Source organism: Leuresthes tenuis, unplaced genomic scaffold, assembly GCF_036924035.1.
Source record: "Leuresthes tenuis unplaced genomic scaffold, fLeuTen1.0.hap1 SCAF_15, whole genome shotgun sequence".
NCBI classification, from domain to species: domain Eukaryota; kingdom Metazoa; phylum Chordata; class Actinopteri; order Atheriniformes; family Atherinopsidae; genus Leuresthes; species Leuresthes tenuis.
Window position 1 is genome coordinate 3,437,893 of NW_027325369.1, and position 20,606 is coordinate 3,458,498.

Sequence of the window (20,606 nt, forward strand, 5' to 3'; positions counted from 1 at the left end):
AGATAAAGATAAAAGGAGTTGTTCAACGTCATGTGGTGCAACAGAATCCAAACAGAAAATCTGACCCTTTGCCTCTATTAGGTTTAATTTGGATCTTTAAAGAGACAATTCCCTAATTTCAACCCTAAAAAATATCACTTTATGTGCTGCTATGCATTTAAAGACAACTCTGTTTTCTGTGGAGCTAAATCTGAGAAAACATTTCAGGTCATCAAGGGTTATTTAAGGTCAGTGTAGACCAATATCTGGTCCAAAATCAAAGCTCTTGCTTAAAGATGTCCAACAAACAAAAAGGATTATGATAATTAACACACCATTATGTACACCATTACAGCCTTACTCAGCCAAACAGGATATATGACTTTCAATTAACGTCAATAAATGTGCTTTCAGTATGCTTACTGATGGGAGGGGATTTTTTCTCCCCGCACTGTAACTCCCTGCTCTGCGCTGTGGACCATCCTCTGGGTCCGGAGAGAAAATCAACTTGAACCAAACCACGCCCCTATGTTTTATTCTTGGGAACTTATCTGCGCCGACATGCTGAAAGCTCTGCAAACCAGCCTGAGCAAGAGAACAGAGAAAACCCCCTCCACTGGCTACCCATGCTGACAAACGAACGACCCGAAACGCCTTTTCACTTCTGTGGACATTAAACTTTGCAGCTCTTTCAGGATGGATTTCTTAGACCGCGGCTACCTGGACACGCGGTCTCCTTATGATTACACTTTTAATTTTTGGAACGACTACCTCGGTCTGTCAACACTTGTGGCCAAAAATAAGATCAACAGCCCTTCCTGCAACCCCAACTCTATAACCGAGTCTCTTAAAGCGACTCTGGGTTTGGAGGACGACTCCCCGGTTTGCTCCTGCGTAATTGGGCACAACAGAGACGCTGAGGGACACTTGGACTGCTGCTGTGTGGCTCCGAGCTCCCCACCGATCTCCATCTATGACCTCAAAGAGCGCATCTCTCTTCTCAGGCCATACGAGCACCTTGCTGGTGATTCGCAGTTCGGGGACAGAGATGCGCCCGCGTATGGGGGAAGCTTCGCCGGCTTCGACCTGCTTTCCATGGACCGAAGACGCAAACAGACACAGAGGAGCAAACCGGAGCCGAAGGTGTGCGTCTTCTGTCGGAATAACGGCGCACCGGAGGAAGTTTACGGCACCCACATCCTGAAGACAGCGGACGGCAGGGTTCTTTGCCCCATCCTCCGGGCATACACCTGCCCCCTGTGCAGTGCCAACGGCGACAACGCGCACACCATCAAGTACTGCCCGCTTTCTAAAGATCAGCAGAGCCAGAGAATGGCAAAGGGGGGGAGAGCGACTGGCAAACGGCTGAAAATCTTCTAAGCGAGGACATAAAACGAAGCTTGACTTGCACTGTCTTAAAATTACTAGTGTGTATGGCAGTAATTTTGCCCCATTTCATGCACAAAACAAGTCTGGAGAAAAGGACTTGAAGAAAATAAGATTTATATTGATTTCTTTTTGTATGTGTCATTGCTTCATTTGTAACGTTTTCGTCAATATTGTAATTCTATGAGCACATAGTTTACACTTGGACGCATCGCGCGCAATATTTGCCCCCCCCTCCAGCACTCTAAGACTTGGTGATGATAAAGGAACCAAAGTACTGTACAGATCGACCTGTGAATGACCATATTCATGCTGTATCAGAATTTGTTACAGACAGCCGTGTTGCATGTCTGCTCTGCAGTTTATGACATATGCAGCGCTTTTTATATGAGGTGAATGTTTCGGCCCTTTGTCCACTGGCCCATGGATGTAAGATGTCTGACAGGCCATGCAAGATGCAAATACTTCTTTAGATCCAGCACATATTTTCCTGAGATAAATGTTTTCTACCAAAGGAATACACTTTTGTATTGAAACTTAACCTAAAGGTAAATTTCTGTACTGTTTATATGTTGGATGTCTTATATTCTGTATGTGCTTTTATGTGGTTAGCATTTTACAAATTTCAGCTGAATGTAAAACAGTGGAAAGTGGATCTTACATGCAGTTCATTGATGGGCTCTTCAAGTTGCTCTAAGCTCCTGTCCAAAAACACGGATTGATTGTTCTTTTTTTCCCTTTTGAAAATGTGCAGCTGTGATTCTTGTAAATGCATACAAAATTTTAGAAATGAAAAGCCTGACATTCCAAAGTCTTTAACTGTCAATAGAAATGTTTTATGTACTTATTTTTACCTTATGTACCACTGGGAAATATATTTACTGTAAATGATGTCTGAATAAACATGCAATTTTCATTTTACTTTGACTTATATGACACTACAACAGACGCAGTAGTAAAATCCTAACCCGAACCCACCCACCCCTAACCCTAAAACAGCAGATTGAGGGAGAGCCTGCGTCAGCACTCATAACAACAGGAGTTATTTTATAGCTGAAAAACACACGTCACACACCTGCTTCCTGTAAAAGCTCTAACAGTAAAGAAACTGACAGACAAAACACATGTGCCACCTAGTGCTCAAAGCCCTCAACAACAGAGTCCTGTGTCAGCATCTGTTTAAAACATTCACACAGTAAGTAAATAAATGACACCAAACTTTTAATATTATCTAAAGTTCCAGTTCTGTGTAATAAACTGATGAAAAGTATTTGATCGGACCTGATGTGTCCGTACACTTCACGCTAATGTCAGCTCAGATGGCTTCTGCTGTAGGGTCCCTTCATGTTTGCAGGTTGAAAGTCTTTTCTTTTTTTTTAACCAGCACTGAGGGAAGTGTTGCATGTGAGGGTCAAACCGTAAATCACTACTAAAGACGAGATGACGGAGCCCTGATTTAATGTCCAGGCAACTATATTAAATCTCTCTGACCACACATCTCTTAAAATAGGAGGAATGACTTTTTTTAATTGAACTGTTGTCTGTTATCTTTTGTAATGTTAAGTAACAATATACACATGCTTTATCTCACCCAGCTGGATGCCACCAACACAAAGCAAATAACATTAGGAGGTCCTACACGTGTTCCGTTCAACAGTCCCAGCATGACAGGACCCTGAAAGAAAAGCAAGTGGAGCTATGACAGTGGAGTAAAGTCATCACGAATTCAGTGATTTACACGCAGGCTGTTCCAGTCGTGACATGTAGAAAAGTCTTTTGAGATTTAACTTCAGAAACATGGAGTGTTCTAACAAAAACCTGTTTAAACTTTCTTTACTTCATGTGAAAAAGAAAGTAAAACTTCTCTCAACCCTGAGGTTTTAAGTGTCAGACCATAAACAAGAAACAAAGTCACCTCTTCCCTGCCAGGTCTTGAAATTAGGCAAATGCAACCTCAGATGAACAACACATGACACATTACACCGTGTCATTATTTATTCATGAAACTGGATCATACAGCAGGGCAATGAGCCCAACCTCAGCAGCACTGAAAAACAAAAGATTCACGCTTCTTCAGTGACTTCAATCTGATTAAAGTGCTGTGTCAGGACCTTAATAGAGCTGTGTATGGATGAATTTTAGAGAACTGAAGTGACATTATAACTCCTCCATGATGTAAGAGACTGACAACATCACGCAGTCACATTTTCACACACTGCCTCTGAGTTTTGACCTTTTTTTAAACATGACTTATTTGATGAATCAAAACATGTTATGTGTTGTTGCTCGTCTCTGGTTTTATTTTCCAGATTTGAAGAAAGTCAAAAGTGTTACTGAAATGATCAAGAGGTGACAATAATCATTTCTTTTATCCCTTTTAAATACACAAACCAAAATAAGTGCTGAGCTGTCAAAGGCTACCTGAGAAAAGTGCCGTCATCCTCTTTGTGTAAACGCTCGCCTCAAATATAAAGACATCAGCGAGGTTCATCGACCTCTCCTGGCAACAACTAAGAACAGCACAACACAAGAATGTCACTTTGTGGGATTAACAGACTGAATAGCCTAATCAGATCAGTACAAAGGTTTGTGTTTGGGTGTTAAATCTCAGAAATGAAAGGCACCTTAATACTCAGTTGCTTTTTTAAATAAAACCATTAAGCCTTTTCCAGATCAAAATTTATTCTGACTATACAGGCATTAGAAGCACTGAGCTGGAGTTCAAGAGATGGAATTTCTGCCCCACAGACTCTTCTCTAATAGGCTGAAATGAATCAAGCTTGTTTCATCATTAGGAGGATAGCACAGGAGGAGGTGCTTGTATGTATGTATGTATCTTGCATGTATGAAATCCTCTGTATTGATCAAGGCCAACATTGGAAAATTATTTTCCCTTTAAACCGTCTATTCTCTGTTATATTCCAGTCTGACATGCTGACATCGGCACAGACACATCAGTGGCGGGTGTCAGAATGGTGTGAGAAAGCCTGGCTGACTTTAAGGACTATCAACCTGAACACGTCTGCTTTTAAATATGTGTCCCTTTGATGCATACGTGTAAGTATCTGTCATAGCCTTTCACCTAACCCGATAAATACTGCTATTTCTGGATGATTTACACACGCACTCTCACTCATCTGTGGATGCTGAACAACAGGAAAGTTTCTGCACGTCAGCAGATTCAGGCAGCACTTTCTTCGTCAGTGGTGTCTCCCACACACAGTCAGGACAGCCGAGGAACATCAATCAGTCGCAAATTTGTGGAGGCACAAAATGAAGGCAGTTTGTAGAGCAGTGTAAAAAAAAAAACACTGAAGGACATTCACCACAATGTCAATGAAAATGAAGTTAAGGACGATCTAAAAGGAAAAGAGCATCGAAAAAAAGAAGAAAAAAAGTTTTCAAGCTAATCAAAAAGTTTTCACTTTGCAGGGAAATGCCAGCTATAATACGAGGAACAATCATGTCTCATGTCATGCAGATAAAGTAGAAGATATGAATATATTAAAGTAGCAGATGATCCTTGACTTCTTTGCCTGGCCATTAAGATAAATGTACCTTGCTTCTTGCTGTCTTTGTGTACTATGTATTGATTTTTTTCTTACTTGAGTAGGATAAAGAGATAGTTTCAATAAATTTTCCCAGCTTTCTGTTTTACTTTATGTATGTGTATATTACTTGAGAAACTCCTCTGAGTCTGTGCTGTTGGCATAAAAAAAGTATAAAACACAGTCAAAAAAGAGCTCATTTATGTCAAAACCATTTTCATGACAGATCAAATGAAAATCTGTTCTACCGTCCTCATTCTGCCTGCCCTTGGATGAGAGTGAGTCTGAAAACCAACCTCCTCTCTCTTCACTGCAGAAGCCTCCTATTGGCCTAGCAAATGCTGACAGCACGGATGTTTCCCGGTGTGGAGGGGGGAGCAGCCTCACTCTATAAAAGCTCAGGATCTGCAGTCTCACTGAACTGGTGCAGTGCAAAAGCGCTCGCTCATCCTCACCGATGGTGTGCAGAACAAGGGGGACATAAAAAAAAACCTTCTGAAACTAAAACATACATCCTTTTCTTAAACAAACAAAAACATCCACAACAAAAAATTCATCATGAGCTACGATTCCTTCCTCTCCAACCGCCGCCCTTGGGACAGCTACAGAGGCTCCCGGTCCACCACTAAATCCTCCATGTCTTCCTCTCTCTACTCTTCTTCCCGACCTCCTCCATCCGGGAAGAGGATCCTGAAGTTTGCCTCCTCTGCCTTGCCAGATGGTTCTCAAAGGATGGACCTGACTCAGGCCAGCTCCCTCAACACAGAGCTGCTAGGTCTGCGGTCCCAGGAGAGGGCACAGCTTGTGGACCTGAACGACCGCTTCGCCACCTACATCGAGAAGGTGAGGCATCTGGAGCTGCAGAACCGAGCCCTGCTGGCTGAGCTGGATGCGCTAAGGAGGAGGCGGAATGACCCATCCCGTCTGCAGGGGCTCTATGAGGGGGAAGCACGGAGTTTGAGGACCATGATTGACTCAGAGAATGGGGAGAAGATGCGGATGGAAGCAGAGAGGGACTACCTGCGAGACGTGTATGAGCAGATGAAGGAGCGCTATGAAGACGAGACCAGGAAGCGTGCGGATGCTGAGGAGGCCCTGCAGAGGGCCAGAGAGGAGGCAAGCAGGGCCGTGGTCTACAACTGTGATGCAGAGGCCTCTGTGGTCTCTCTGTGTGATGAGATGGTGTTCCTCAAGAAAGTCTTTACAGAGGAGCAAGCAGAGCTTCAGGCCCAGCTGCAGATGGCCAACATCAGCGTGGATGTGGAGGTGTCCAGGCCTGACCTTTCCACCGCCTTACGAGACATCCGGGCGCAATACGAGCGGCTAGCGAATAAGAATATGCAGGCAGCAGAGGACTGGTACCAAAGCAAGTTTGCAAGTGTGGCAGAGATGGCCAGCAAAAACAACGAGGCTGTGCACGCCATCCGGGAGGAGACAATGGAGTACCGGAGACTGCTCCAGTCTCGTTCCTCTGAGATTGAGGCTCTTCGGAATGTGATCAACTCCCTGAATAAGCAGCTGGAGGACCTGGAAGAGACGCAGGCAAAGGAGGTGGAGAAATATCAGGTGATTGAAGACTATGTGGCCCCATGTCTGCTATTCTTTCATTGTGCTGTCGGGTTTCATATTAACAGTTTTTTCATGCTTATTTTCAGAGGCTTTGTTCTGAAACAGTGCAGAGTGAAAAGTGCAGGAAAAACTACATGTTTACAGTGTGATGAAATAATGTTAATCAGTGCCACTCAGAAATTAGAACAAGAAGAAACTGTGTCTTTTCCTCTGTCAGATGACACACAGCAGCGACCTCTGCTCCAGCCTCAGAGGGACATGTTGGCAGACAGAGAAAACATCTGCAATGTTACAGTCCAATCATTAGAGAGGACATCGATGCAGCAAACGAGAGTGCAGTGAGCTTTGTAAAATACTCTGTAAGACTAGATTTTCTTTTTTGTTTTGCATTTACAGATTAGGATAAGTGAACTGGAGCGGGACATCACTGAAGCTAAGCAGGAGATGGCACGCTACCTGAGAGACTACCAAGACCTTCTCAATGTGAAGATGGCCCTTGACATTGAAATAGCAGCATACAGGTGAGAAATGACCTTGCTCCACTCTTGTACACAAGCACTTTCAGGACATATTGCCTCATAAGTAGCATCTGTTTCTTTCTTTTCCCCTCAGGAAACTTTTGGAGGGGGAGGAGATCCGTCTGACTTACCCTTCCTTTCCAGCTCTAAATTAAAATCGAAACGCCACAAGAACGGCATCAAAATTCCTCATGCGCCTCCATCTCTACCCTGAACATTATTGGGCAGTTTCCCCGCCCCTCGTCCCCCTTCCATCCTCTTTTCCTCCAAAACACTAAATTCTATTCTCCTCCAAAAAAAACAAAAAAACAAATCACAAACGAAAACTCATCTCTCTCAAGACAGCCGTGCCCTTGTGCTAAACAAGAGGTCAACAAGAAGTCCCCCTTCTTCTACACATTCTGACACCACACATCAAGAAGACGGCTGACTGTACACCGCAGAGTGGCTGCACTGCATTAGTTACATAGCAATGTCGGACAGCAGAATTGTTTTGGCCGAGTTCCTCCGTGTGATACGTGTTGAGGTCCAAGCAACAGAGGTAACCATCTGACTTTACCTCAGGCCTCATTGTGCAAACATTTGACCAACTGTTTGTGAAGGAAGGCAAAAAAAAGGGAAAAGAAAATCTGTTATCTCTCAATGCTTGGATCTTATCTGCAACATTCTTCACTGGGAACTCTACCAATCAGTTAAGCGGCGTCCTACACCCCTGGTTCTGTCGTGGTTAGACGTAGTTCTGTGAACCAGTAACCTTAAATAGTTTTTTTTCTCCATCATATTAAACACATTTTTGTCCTTTTCAGTCTTCCTCTGCATTTACATGTACAGAAATACTGCAGAAATAGAGTGAGTTCAGTCTTCCTTCATAGGTGTCTGATCTTCAAAAGTATGACGTGACAGTCTATTCCTGGACAACCTTCTGGACATGTAAATGCTGTGGAAGATTAATTGTTGCTGGTTTCTCCTTATAGTCATACAATGTGTCTCGAAGCCTATCGGCACTAGAGTTTTTCCCTCTGTAAGTTCATTCAAAGCTTAACTATGAAACTGAAAGGTAACTGCAGGATCTCCTTATCAGATCTTAATGGTGCTTTATGTCTGTGAAACGAATATCAAGTCCGCACCATTACGCTTGGCTGAAGTGTAGCAGCCGGCAACAAGCTGAATAAACAAAACTGACCTGCATCAAACTTTGTATTTTGGGGTTTTCATTTCAATCTTCTATGGATACGTAGTACATGTTCGGTCATTTATCGGGGCGTCAATATTCCACATAGGTGTCCTTGTGGCCAATATAGCCACAACTTATCCTTGGAAAATAGTCAAAGAGTACAGCCCGATTTAGAAACATTTAAAAAACATTTTAAAACACAAAATGAACGGTAACATAGATTTTGAGAGACTTTGGCTCATCATAGAATGTTCTGAATGCTGTTTCATGAGCTCTCTCTTGAATCTGTTTTGGTTACTTGTAAGAATTTTCGTCAGCTGTTGTTTAACCTAATTTATCAATGCCAGAGATGTAGCTAACATCATGCCAAATTTGGCAAGTTTTTATATCTATCCAATGCCAAAGACATTCTAGGAAATAATAAATACATCAATACATCAAAAAAGGAGGTTGTAAAGCTTGAAATTACTGACTGAAAATGTGTATTTTAGGGTAGAATAGGATAGAAAACTTTTTTGTTCATATCATCGTGAACCTTTAAGTCATAAACACACAGAGAGCAATCGTCAGTTTGGAATTACGAGAGTCCCACCAAATGCAGAGGAAAGACACGGAATACAGAGTTTTTTAAAAATGGACAGCGAACTGTCAGAGCAACAAAATGGAAAATATAAGGAAAGTATTTTATAATCTTCATTAGGTAAGTTGGAAAAAAACATCATACATGCCTCAAAGGACAAGGAAATCCCAAACAGCACCACAAGAGGGGAAAAATTGTTCAACGAAAAGTGTACGGTGAGTAGAGATCTTAGCCACACAACACCATGTAAACGACAGGTGTATAAATAACACTCATAACGTGTTATCAGTGGAAGTGTTTATGGTGATGAACCATCGTTAAGGTTATTTGCTTCAGCTGTGTCTTTTCTTCTACGAAAACCCTGTATTTTTTTTTATGTCTAATCTGTTTACCTCTTGTATCTAAGGGAGTAATCGTGTGCTTCTACTTTCAGTCAATTAAACTGCAAATGGGATACGCAAAGTTGTACATTGGGTACTATGTATCCCAACAGGCTTAGAGGTTGGGGTCACATAGCATTATCTCAAATGATTGTAAATAGGAATAGTCATTTGGGGCTTCTACCCTCTAGTTTAGTGCTAGATGTGTGGTACATTAATTCCCAGCTAGAAGTTAGATATACATCTCAATATAAATAGTTTAGGAGAGATATTAACGATGAAAAATAAATCACGTGAAAAGAAGAAACCACTAAAGACACGCTTTTGCTAACCAGCAGATGGCAGTAGAGTATCAACAATGGTTTTTTTTTTTCGACTAATCACTTCCGTCGGTCAAAGGACTAAAAAATGGCTGCCGTGTTATGCCGCTAGTACTTTGGCTCAATGTTAACATCTACGGAAGGTGACATACCCCAATAACATTTAACCACCGAGAACCTGCACCTGTTACCCTATTTGGACGTTGACATGTTCCAAATAATCAGCGGGAGGAACGTTCAAGCGGTCCGGCTCCTCGTGCCGAGGAGCGCTGTGCTCGTGGAGACTGTCCGGGGCCGAAAGTCCCGCACCGACCCCGTAGCCAAGTCCAAAGAGGGTCGAATTAAAGTGCCTCCTCCCGTCGACCCAGTGGAGATGGTGGTCCTCAAGGAGAGATACACCGAGTACCAGCTGATCACGAGGGCGCTTCGGTACGTTAAATTCCCCCGACTGTGTGAAACTGAAGTATCACAGGCGTTAACAGGTCATCTGGTGTTGTAGTGATTTCTGTATTCCATCTCAAATCAGCGTCGCCTGTCTGATATTTAATTGGCGAGAAGACAAACATCGAATTCTATTAGGCCGCTTATTTTAAGCGACCTTCAATATTAACAAGAAAATTAAATTTCAAGCTAAAACCCTTTGCTGACTAATGAACAATTCATGTGCACGACTGTTTTTATGTTAATTTATGTGGCATTTTTTAAAGGGATAGAAAGAAAAGAATATAGCATTAGTGCATTAAGGAATTAACTTATTGATTTAAGTGTTGGTCCTTTAACTGACTATACATTTCCTATGTTTTTTTGCTTATTCCTCTTAGAGATTAGGAACTTAACTGATTTTACAGGAATATGCATTATCTTACTTAGGTCTTTTTACTTAGTTTGAAATGCTCCATTTCTGCTTTTTTTTTTTTCTTTTTCCTCAGACTGGAGTTTAAAGAGGAGGTGCTGCGGAAGAAGTTCGAGGAGGAGACGGGCTCCCAGGCGGAGGAGAGGGCGAGGCAGGAGGCGGAGGAGCATCGTGCCTTGATGGCCTGGAATGAAGAGGAAAACCGCCACATGCTCAAAGCCAGGTGCCGTAACTAAACATGAAAAAAGGATCTTTGACCGCAAGGTCATGTTTTGTTAGTATCGTATATCGATGAGGATTTTGTCTTGTTTGAAAAGTAATTTGGCTGCTCAACTTCTATCTTTCAGAGTATTAAGACTCCAGAAGGAAGAGGAGGAAGTCAAGCGCAAGAAGATGGAAGCCGCCATTCAGCGTGAGCAGGAACAGCAAGAGTTCATCAAACAGAAAGAGAGGGAGATTTTGCAGTTGCAGGTATGTTTTGCTCGGGCTTGAAAACCACAGCAGAAATTGAAACTCTGCTGAGTCTGTGGCTCAGACTTTGTTTTCATTTACTTCCAGGAGGATGCAAAGAACTTCATCACCTTGGAGAGCTTGGATCAAAGAATCGAGGAGGCGCTGGACAATCCAAAAAATTACAACTTTGCCATCGACAAAGAAGGCAGAGTTGTCAAGCAGACAGTGCTGAAGTGAAACAGCCGACCGATCCGCGCGTGACTGTCGGAGGATACACTTAAAGCACAGGGCGCACAAAGATTCTATGATGGTCAGGACTGTGATCGCAGGGCAGTGGTCTCACTCGCCTCTGTGAGGGGATATTTCTCAAACCTGAATGCTGAAGGTGGTTAATGTACCAGAAAACCGAGAAACATTTTCAAACGTGTAATGAAAGCCCGGGTTGGGCCTGGACCTGGCCGTTTAACTGAAGCCTCTTATTTTTCTTTTTCTGCGTTTCCCGTTTGCCTCAGTTACTGTCACCTCAGCACGATCCTTTAAACATGCCTGGGTATTACTCATTATGTGTCAAGTAAATGAATGTGAACAGTTTGAGTTTTACTGACTCTGTTTGAGCATCAAAGGAAGAAAACATTGTTATTCTCTCCAGCTACTTATTTTTAGAAGTTACAAACCTTTACACTGGTTATTCATGTGATCTTTATCTTGATAAGCTCTAACTGAAAACAGTTGTGGAGCTGGAAAAGTAAAAAAAAAAAACATCTAGACGGCGTGAGGCTGTGAAAGTCAAATTTAACAACAAACCCATCCCTGGGCGTTTAACACGGTCTCAGATAGATTCAGGAGCTGTGTGAGAACCGTTCTGGTCGGCCAGATAAAATGTTTTCATTCTTTTTGGGAAGCATGAATGCATTAAATGGATTAGAGAGGCACCGCCCTGCTTGTTATCAACACAATTCATAAGCCAACACCTAAGATGGTGTTGATGCACAGAGCAGAGGTAAAGGCACCTTGATGCTGAACAGTTTTTGGAGCACACGGCTTATGTTTGTTTTTCAGTTACAAAGGAGGTCCAGAACCTGTTTAGAAGCTGAAGAAAACATTTACTTTCAAAACTACAGAAAACTAGTTCCCGAATGCTTAGAAGAGAGTGTTGCTAAAAGAGTAGGTCGTAGTAGACCGCTGCCATTGAATTCTGTCATAAGTATAGCTGGATTGCCAGCAGGGTCGACCCTTTGAAGAAGTCCAGGGCCTCATTTATAAAATGCAGTGGCCTATTATCAAAGGCAGATGTCAGTTAAGTAACCTAAGCGACCCAGCGAAATGTGGAGCAAGCATCTTCAGACCTGGAGGAAACAGAATTAAATGGACTTACCCACACCTGTGCCACATAACACGATAGTCTATATACAAGCTAGGGTTGGTGTGTGACATCAGCGAGTAATGACCATCACGCCTCAGTCGTGTTTGACAGCCCCGCTCTTTCAGCTGCAGCCCTCTGGGTGACGCCTTGTGAAGCTCCCCTCCCATGTACTCCATATTTTGTGTGACCACCCTCAAACGGCATTAACCAGCTCATGTATGACAACGTGCCGTCGAACCGGTGCAATCCGCTTGTGTCAGGCTGGGTGTGCAGGGTTATGGGATGATGATGATGATGATGAACAGAGCTGAAGACCTCAAGAGAAACTCTGGGAACCTGCAGCAGCATTAGAGAGCAGATAAACAAAGCATTTCACCCCAGGCAGCGATGAGGGAAATGAGAACTTGGAACGCTTGGAGTACTTTCTTAGAGAGCAGTTGGAGAAAGCTATTTTTAGGCATTTTATAAGCATGGTCAGTAATCAGTTCTATTCATTTAGTTTTGTATAGTGAAACAAACTTGGGGGACAATGACGAGTACAATCTGTACCTGATGGCTCTCTGTAACCCTTCAAAACAGTTCTACTCATATACTGCGCTACAGACTGACGTAAGTGAGCCGGTGTGAAGCCGTGCACACGGTTAATGTGATTGGTAAGTGAGGTTAATTGGATTGCCCCTCCATGGTATTAAAAACTGGGATTAGCCGTAGATTGAGATGAACCCTCAGCTCAGCAGCAGACAGCTGGCAGCAGGCCTCACTATGTCAGTCAGATCATCACATTCTCTTTTTTTTTTTACAGCATCAGGTCTGCAGATGGCTTTGTTTCCTCAGTCAAGATTTGAAACAGAAAATCTAAGCAATATATCTTTTTGCAGTTCATGCTTGGCCATATTCCAAACTGTTTATCAGTCCATCTTTTAATTAATGGATAAGAAAAATACCAGAAAATGCCTATTATGCTTCCATCCATCCATCCGTTTATTCATTCATTAATTTTCTATATCTGCTTAATCTGCTGCGGGGGGGCTGAAGCCTGTCCCAGCGGTCATCGGGCGAGAGGCGGGGTGCACCCTGGACAGGTTGCCAGTCCATCACAGGGCCACACAGAGACAAACAACTACACACGCTGCCTATTGTGCTTGTTTTTTTCATACTCGTCTTAGATCATAAGGTAAGTGTTTGCAAGCGTTTGGTACTGCAGCAGATCAGGGACTCAACACTGCCATTGTTCTGCTAATATTTTACTTCAGCAGTTTCAATCCTGATGGCCCAGACCCATAAAGAGGGGTCACAGAGGAAGGCACATTTTTAACAATGTAGGATTAAAAAGATTCTGTACTACAAAATCGTTTCTTGTGTGGTACCAGATCATTTAGCAGTTTTTAAAGCCCCCGTCCAATAAAAGCAAAGTTTTTGACCGAGGTAACACACCTGTAAGATGCGTTTCTGATGCGTTACAAGACATCTTGAGAAAAGCCAGACATCTATGTTATAGCTGGTGATTTCTGCTTTAAAATTGCAGAGCACCACCTGCAGCCTTAGAAGGGTGGGGTATGTTCTCTATTGGAGGATCCAATCCTGACGAGTTGGCGGGTAGGACTGTAAAGCTACTTTTGCACGTGCTGAGAGGACCCAATGCAATGAGAATCTTGCGAAAACTTCGAGTTGAAGCTGGCAAGAGGCTGGCTGTTTGCAGCCAGGACGGGGTCTTGCTGAGCAACCAGGTAATAGATTAAGATTGGATTTATGTTATGGTGCCTTGCTCAAGCAGTGCCTTCCTCGGCTGTGACAAGGAGGTGGATCGACACTCCTTCAGCTGTCAGTTGAGTGGGAATCCGGTTATTGGATGACCCACTCTAACCACTGAGCCACGGCCGCCCAGCACAGATGTTAGCATCTGGGACAGGGATGATAACTGGGAGTCCCAGCTACTCCCAGATGTAAGTAGGTGCCAGTTAGCGTTGGCTGACAGAGACGTTGATGGGGCCAGAACAACATCATTTCAAAGATTATCATTCACTGAATCGGGAAGAAAGGTGCAATATTTAAGCCATATGTGGGTCTTTAAAGGCAAAATGTGAACGTAAAGAATTTCCGATTACTAAAAAAATAACTATTCCTCTTAACTTTATTCGATGAAGTAGGTGAGGTTACATCAGCATACATACAGCAAGTCTTCATGGTAAATTCTTCCCTTTTTTTTTTATATTTGCACAGAAGACCAATAGAACCAGATTGAAACTTCAGATAATCAAGTGGGTTCAAAGGCACTTTGAATTGAAAACATAGATAACAAGCACATTTTCCTTTAGCACCTTGATATTGGCAATAAATACATAACAAAATATGGTGACTGTTGGGATTTGATGAAGTTGTCTAGAACCATTTGTGGCACCCAGTATGATCTTAAAAGAGCGCTAAGACTTTGACGGCGCCGCATTCACGCCTCAGATTTGCTCACGTTTTCAGGAAGTTCCGAACCTGCTTAAAGAGTGCCGTTCAACTGCTGCAATGTGCACATTAAAAGTCAGATGTATCTGGTTATAAAAATGTTTTAAAATGAAAAAACAAAACTTGCAATGAAAACATTCAATAGAAGGCTGTACATGCGTCACACACAGACTGTATGACTGACTTCATGAAATATAGCATACACTCATGTTAGACTAAATAAAAAAAACAACACTTGAATATTCAAGTATAATAACAACACATGTTGGCTTTTTCAATGACTATAAATCAGATATGTGTGGTGGGGATCCATTTTAGCACCTGAAAACAGGGTTTAAGTCTGTCTTTCTGAGCAAGTTAGGTGTATGTTTATTCTTTTAACCCCCCCAGTTCGGCTGTCAAATTGTGAGAGATTATTGTCAATTAGGAAATCTTGTTGTTAAGCTGTCCAGGATATTTCTCAAATCTCCTCTCTGCCTCCTCGCTGAATGCATCACCTGCGGGGGATGGAAAACAACAAATACCTCAGTCAAAAATGTAAAGAAAGAAGTTGAATTCTCATAGTTTTAGTGTTTAAAACCGCTTACCAATATGGCAGTTATGGAACCATATCCGATGGCCATCATATTTACAGTTGCATTTCATGCCATTGTTAGTGAAGTCGCTCTCAGCCACTTCATAGTTTGGATTGATCACAATCTGAGGAGGTTAGAAAAGTAAAGTAATTAATTCAGCAAAGAAACTTGATAAACGGCCAATTTGAGTGATCTCGCAAAAGCTGTCCTGAGTCTTCCCTTCAAAGCAAACTTGATACTGTCAAGGCGATGAGCAATCAAAAATCAAAATGACTATATTTTCTGCAGGAAAATAGCCCAGGCAGTTAAAACATGAGGTGCAACTGAGAAATCGGAAGTGGAACTATTTGGATAGGATGCTAATTCCTACTTTATCCATCAACGACATTTAAAGGAATAATGAGGGAAGCATCAATTTGGGAACAAAATTACTGCCCCACACTCATAGGAAGTCTCAATAAGTTGGTGTACAGTCAGTACACACACTTACACACACACCACCACCATTCCAAATACCCCAGTCTACCCTGGCTGAGGTGCTGCACTGGCCTAAGCATGCACCACTTGTCTCTCTGCATCAGTTCTCATGAGATCAAAAGTTTAGTAAAGTGTGACATTATTAGTGTATGGCTTCCAGTTCAGGTTCAGCAATAAGTATTTCTAATCATTTTACAGAAAATAACAAGAATTCCATGAAGAAAAACACTTTTCTTGTTGGGTCAGATACTGACTACAGGTGATGCGTAGCACAAGACATATTATATAAAACCACATAAACACTCTGAAGAGGAACCAACCTCCAAACAAAAGAAAACTGTTTTCTTTCATAAAAGCGACAGCTTCTCAGTAGCATGATTTAGCTTGTTTGTAGTTCAGGCTTTTCTACTGTCACATTTAAACATCACAATGCTAAACATGAAGAAAAAAATGGAATTTGAACATTAGAGCATGCAAACCTGCTCTAGAAGACTCCCTCCAGATAAAATGCTAAACATGTAGGTCATCATAAAAACTGACTCTTTACAGTAACTGGAGAACTAATGTGTGCTGTCTCTAGGTTTACATTAATCCAAGCTACAAAAATGAATCAGTTTAATTTTCCCTGTATTATACTGTATAGAACCCCCGAAAATACAGACTACTTTTGCTTATTTTCCTGTAACCCACAGAGAAAGGCTGAGCTGTGTTGTGATAAATTGCAGCATCTTGTATTGTGTAACAAGCCAACAGTCACAGATCCCTCAGTGGAAGCTGTTTCTTTACATGTCCTACGTTGACGTACAGTATTTTTTTATTTCTTTTCTTAAATTCTCTGACTAGCAGTACTTGCTGTATGTCGTTAATTTTCAGTGTCCCACCCTCACCTGCATAATGTAGTTTCCAGGTTTGACGTCTGTGATGTCAATCCACTGACAGTCGATGTCGTGACGGTACAAATCCCAGCAGCCAACGGTTATGCCCTGATCGCCAAAGTTGGCACACTCGTATCGTTTAGAAACACCTGAGTATCACAGATGACATAAAGGACATTACTTATGAAAGACCAACAATGCCTTTTAAATGGCCGTGAAGTAACGGTCAAAACTGTTATCTATGTTATCGATAATTTAGGTCAATTGTCGTTGGCAAAGACTGTCACATATTAAAGACTCACCTTCTTGACAGTCTGTATCTTCCAGGCAGAAACTGGCTTTGTGACCTTCTGCGACCTTGGTACCGTTTGCATTCAGCAGGTCATAGTGGGTGAAAATGTCCATGCTGTGATAGTGGCTGTATAAAACATAGAAAACAAATGTGGGTTGTAAAAGACCAGATTTGTATCTAAAATGAGAAAAAATGTCAAAGTCAAGATGACAAAACAAGTTTTATTCCACGTTACTAAACTATGATGTTTGGTTTTCCTGAAATATATCATGAAAAGTGAATCCGTGTATTACCTTGTTAAATGAATGTTCTGTTGGGAAACTACAGACCCTGTGTACTTGTTAATGTTACCTGCAATGTCCATGAAAACCATGAAAACTGCTCCCCCTCTCTGTAACATCCCTCGCTAAAGACAACCTCCCCTTGAGAGAACAATGCACCCTGCTTCACAGGAACAACTCAAGGAACCCAATAAAGGCTCTGAGGTGCTCCAAACTCCCCATATCCCAAAAACCAATTGAGTATTGCGTTTGTACTGCAACACATCCGATGAATGGAGCCCCCCCACAAGACACACAGGGCCCACTGTCTTGTTTTCCTTTAACTTTTGCACTCAGCTTTACTTACTTTAACCCCATTTCCCTATTTTTCTGTGTACTGAGATATAAACCACAGCCACTGATATAAGACATCCAGAAATGCAAAAACACATTTTTTTCCAAGATGAATTAGTTCCTCTGAGCAGAAATGTTGTCTTTTATAAAAGGAGATGTAGAATTTTTATAACTACGACTTTACCCATGACAGGCATGCCAGACCCACGAGTGGCGGCCAGCCTTTGGCTTGAAGTCAGCTCGGCCGATGTTGTGAATCTGAGAGGAGAAGCGAAGCAGGCGCCGGTGTCCGTACGGCCAGTTGGCCTTAGCAGCAGATTTAGAAAGGCAGTCCTCCTCTGCAGCGCAGTAAAGCATGTGCAGAGGGCGATCCTCAATGTAAACTGTCTGCTGGACCAGAGATGCATTCAGGACTAGATCAGAGGCCGCTGGACACAGAAGGGAGAGTGGGATAAGAGCTGTGTTAAATTACTAGGATATTAAAAATATATACAGTGCATACAGAGGGGTTTCTGTGCTTGTCTGTTTAACACTTACCTAGTCTAAACGCAGCACAATGACAAAGAGAATGAATACTAACTTATATTGAATATCTAAGTTTTTCATTTCTAATAAATGTGCAAATCCTGTCCTAGCTTTGTCATTTAGGATGCATGTGTGTAGACTGATGAGAAAAAAAAGAACAAAATCCATTTCTTAGTTTGATTTTTTTTAAATCACTTGTATTTGTGCTCTGAACAGAATGAAATAATGTGTGCGACAAAGCTGAGACTCAGGACACTTGTTTGATTCTGTTGCTGCCACTCACTCTCTGAGCAGATGACTCCAGCTGCAAACTTTGCAGCTGCTTTCTGACAGCTGACAGTTTTGTGATGCTGGCACTGACTCAGAGACATCTCGTTTCCCACGCACTTCACGCCACTCATCGCCATCTCTGTCACATTACTGCTGTCCCAGTACCAGGTTTCCTTAAAAGGGGGTCAGACAATAACCAAGAGAAGCATCATTCGCACGTGGAGCTGCAGACAGTTCACTGTGAAGCTGCTGTTCTGAAACACAGATGTGCGTAACTTGGCTGCCAACTGAGGACACAGTGCCATGCTGAGTTTAGGACAAGAGAGAATAACAACTTTGTTTAGATACTTGAAGATCCTCATACTAGTTGCAGTACTGAAAATCGTCTCCATCACAAGGAGCTAAAAACCAATCACCTCTTTACAGGAAATATATAAGTTAAATCACTAATGTTATATTTCTGTAAACAAGATTTTTTTGGCTTGGAGCTCGCAGTTTTTGTGTTTTGTTACATGCCTTCCTTTTAAAGAATGTTATTCTTTATATTTTACAAAATATTAAATCATGACCTTTGAAAATTTTGTGTCATTCATTCTCAAAGTGAAGATTTATCTAATTCGTGTTTACTTTCCTTTAAAAGAGCTATTCATGATTACACCCTCAAAACATATCTATGAGCAACCGTAATATTGTCCTTTTTCTTTTATTCTTGGGGACTGACACCCGAGGCACGATGCATAAAACTCTTGGGTAGTTTCATGACTAAAACGAGAAAGAAATGCGTTACTTTCCACAGATTTATAAAGCCATGCGTTTGTATGGTTCTCTTTAATGAATCTCAACCTTGACGTGATTGCACCAGAAGTCAGAACTCAGGTCAAATGAAAATGACACAGAAATCACAAATGAAGTGCATCAGTTCATTCCAGGACAGAGTCAGGGCTACACAACTGAAGAAGCTATCTGAAAGCTAACATGGCGCTATCATTGGGTGTAAGAAATCCAGAACGATTTCTAAATACTCGTTCTCTTCTTAAAGTTGTGTAAGAAAGGTCTTCCAGCAATGCCAGAGCAGTTAAAGTACACACGACTGCAGTTATATGTGACACTCAGAATTAAATCAGAGCATACAAAAACAAATAAAAAAAAATCAATGAGAAAAAATTGATTGGTTGATTGGTTTTATGTTAAATCCAGCACCCGTTCTTTCCCCATTTCCCCTTCATCATGTCAGTGATGTTTAAAGATGCCGTTGTTTAAATGATCATAAGTACACCTAAATTCACAGATTTCCTGGTTTATAGTTGAGCTTTAAAACATTGTTCTTGTTTCAAATTCAATAACTTCCACTGATGCAAGATTGAGATAATAAAATTATTCACCTGTTATCACTACAAAACTAGCTTAGTTACATTGAGATAATGAGTAAAGAATATTACTTCTTTTTTTTTTTTTCAAGCATGGTCTCTCTGTGTTCAATTTGTAATTAGTGTTCATTTAGGACTCTTAGTAACAGTGCCTCAGAGTGCCAGAGGAACATTCGACTGGAACACAGTCATTTAATCTTTTCTATACTACCACACATTAAACAACCTTTCACCTTTGCTTCTTTGTTACCTCGTTATCAGTAGAAAAATTAACTGTGGAAACATTCACAACGACTCATTGATTTACACTTTTACTTTTTCAGTTAGCAACTCGAATGATTACAAGATGGAGGTATAGTGGCATTACTATTAACTGATCTTATTTCTGTGTGCATTCCACATGGGCATTCATTATCTAAATAAGGAATCTCTTATTTATGACTTTGGTCCAACTTACATTGACAGCATGCATGGAGTAGCCGAGCCCTAGCTGCCTGCAGACCACCATGGCCTCCTTTGTGGTCCAGCCTGTGCTGCAAACTGTGCCCCATTTGGACCCAACCTGAACCTCGACCCGGCCCTCATAACTGTTCCGGCCGCCCACTATCCGGATCTGCAGAAACGTCCTGCTGGGAGTCAGTGAGGGGACACACTTCCTGTCCTGTCTCTGAACTGTCTGAGCTTGGACTATCAGTGTTTATATGCAGTCTTAAGGCGGTGGAAAAAGAAGCGGCGATTTGATTAGTCTTTTCTAAGTGAAAAGATCAACATTATTTCCACATGAGGTCACCACATGGCTTCAGCAGAGAGTGGCTTCGATTTGAAACCTCATGTGAGTCTGCTTCAGTCTGCTCACATGGAACTGATGTATAAGAGAATGGTTTTCTTCCAGAGAGAACACAAAGTAAAGGAAGCAAGATTACTGCATATGGAAAGATAATATATTGTCATATGTTAATGCAAGCATGGCCCTTCAGTTTTCGCTGTTGAGCCAGACACATGGTTACGTGACAGTAAATACACTCCTATCGCTG

The 20,606-nt window shown here is 41.8% G+C and overlaps 4 protein-coding genes across 5 annotated transcripts in view; 3 read left to right on the forward strand and 1 right to left on the reverse strand.

The window, feature by feature from the left end:
* The first annotated feature begins 570 nt into the window (after positions 1-570).
* Positions 571-2,267, forward strand: LOC140270152 (nanos homolog 1-like). Its single transcript, XM_072365249.1, has one exon. It carries the CDS (start codon positions 676-678, stop codon positions 1,357-1,359), a length of 684 nt encoding a protein of 227 aa, XP_072221350.1. The 5' UTR covers positions 571-675; the 3' UTR covers positions 1,360-2,267.
* Positions 2,268-5,326: 3,059 nt separating this feature from the next.
* neff2 (neuronal intermediate filament family member 2) lies at positions 5,327-8,193 on the forward strand. Its single transcript, XM_072365902.1, has 3 exons — positions 5,327-6,479; positions 6,879-7,003; positions 7,095-8,193. Exons 1-3 carry the CDS (start codon positions 5,472-5,474, stop codon positions 7,153-7,155), a joined length of 1,194 nt encoding a protein of 397 aa, XP_072222003.1. The 5' UTR covers positions 5,327-5,471; the 3' UTR covers positions 7,156-8,193.
* Positions 8,194-9,538: 1,345 nt separating this feature from the next.
* Positions 9,539-11,351, forward strand: mrps26 (mitochondrial ribosomal protein S26). Its single transcript, XM_072365048.1, has 4 exons — positions 9,539-9,883; positions 10,384-10,530; positions 10,655-10,778; positions 10,866-11,351. The coding sequence occupies exons 1-4, from the start codon at positions 9,663-9,665 to the stop codon at positions 10,995-10,997; spliced, it is 624 nt and encodes a 207-aa protein (XP_072221149.1). The 5' UTR covers positions 9,539-9,662; the 3' UTR covers positions 10,998-11,351.
* Positions 11,352-14,238: 2,887 nt separating this feature from the next.
* The window catches only part of loxl3b (lysyl oxidase-like 3b), a 28,937-nt gene continuing 22,569 nt past the window's right edge, over positions 14,239-20,606 (reverse strand). For both annotated transcript variants that reach the window (XM_072364936.1, XM_072364935.1), the window contains 6 exons: positions 18,219-18,378; positions 17,595-17,838; positions 16,807-16,922; positions 16,517-16,653; positions 15,165-15,276; positions 14,239-15,074 (listed from right to left, as the gene is read on the reverse strand). In XM_072364936.1, the coding sequence (XP_072221037.1) occupies positions 15,001-15,074; positions 15,165-15,276; positions 16,517-16,653; positions 16,807-16,922; positions 17,595-17,838; positions 18,219-18,378 (843 nt within the window). In that variant the 3' untranslated portion in view covers positions 14,239-15,000. The remainder of the gene's footprint in view (positions 15,075-15,164; positions 15,277-16,516; positions 16,654-16,806; positions 16,923-17,594; positions 17,839-18,218; positions 18,379-20,606) is intronic.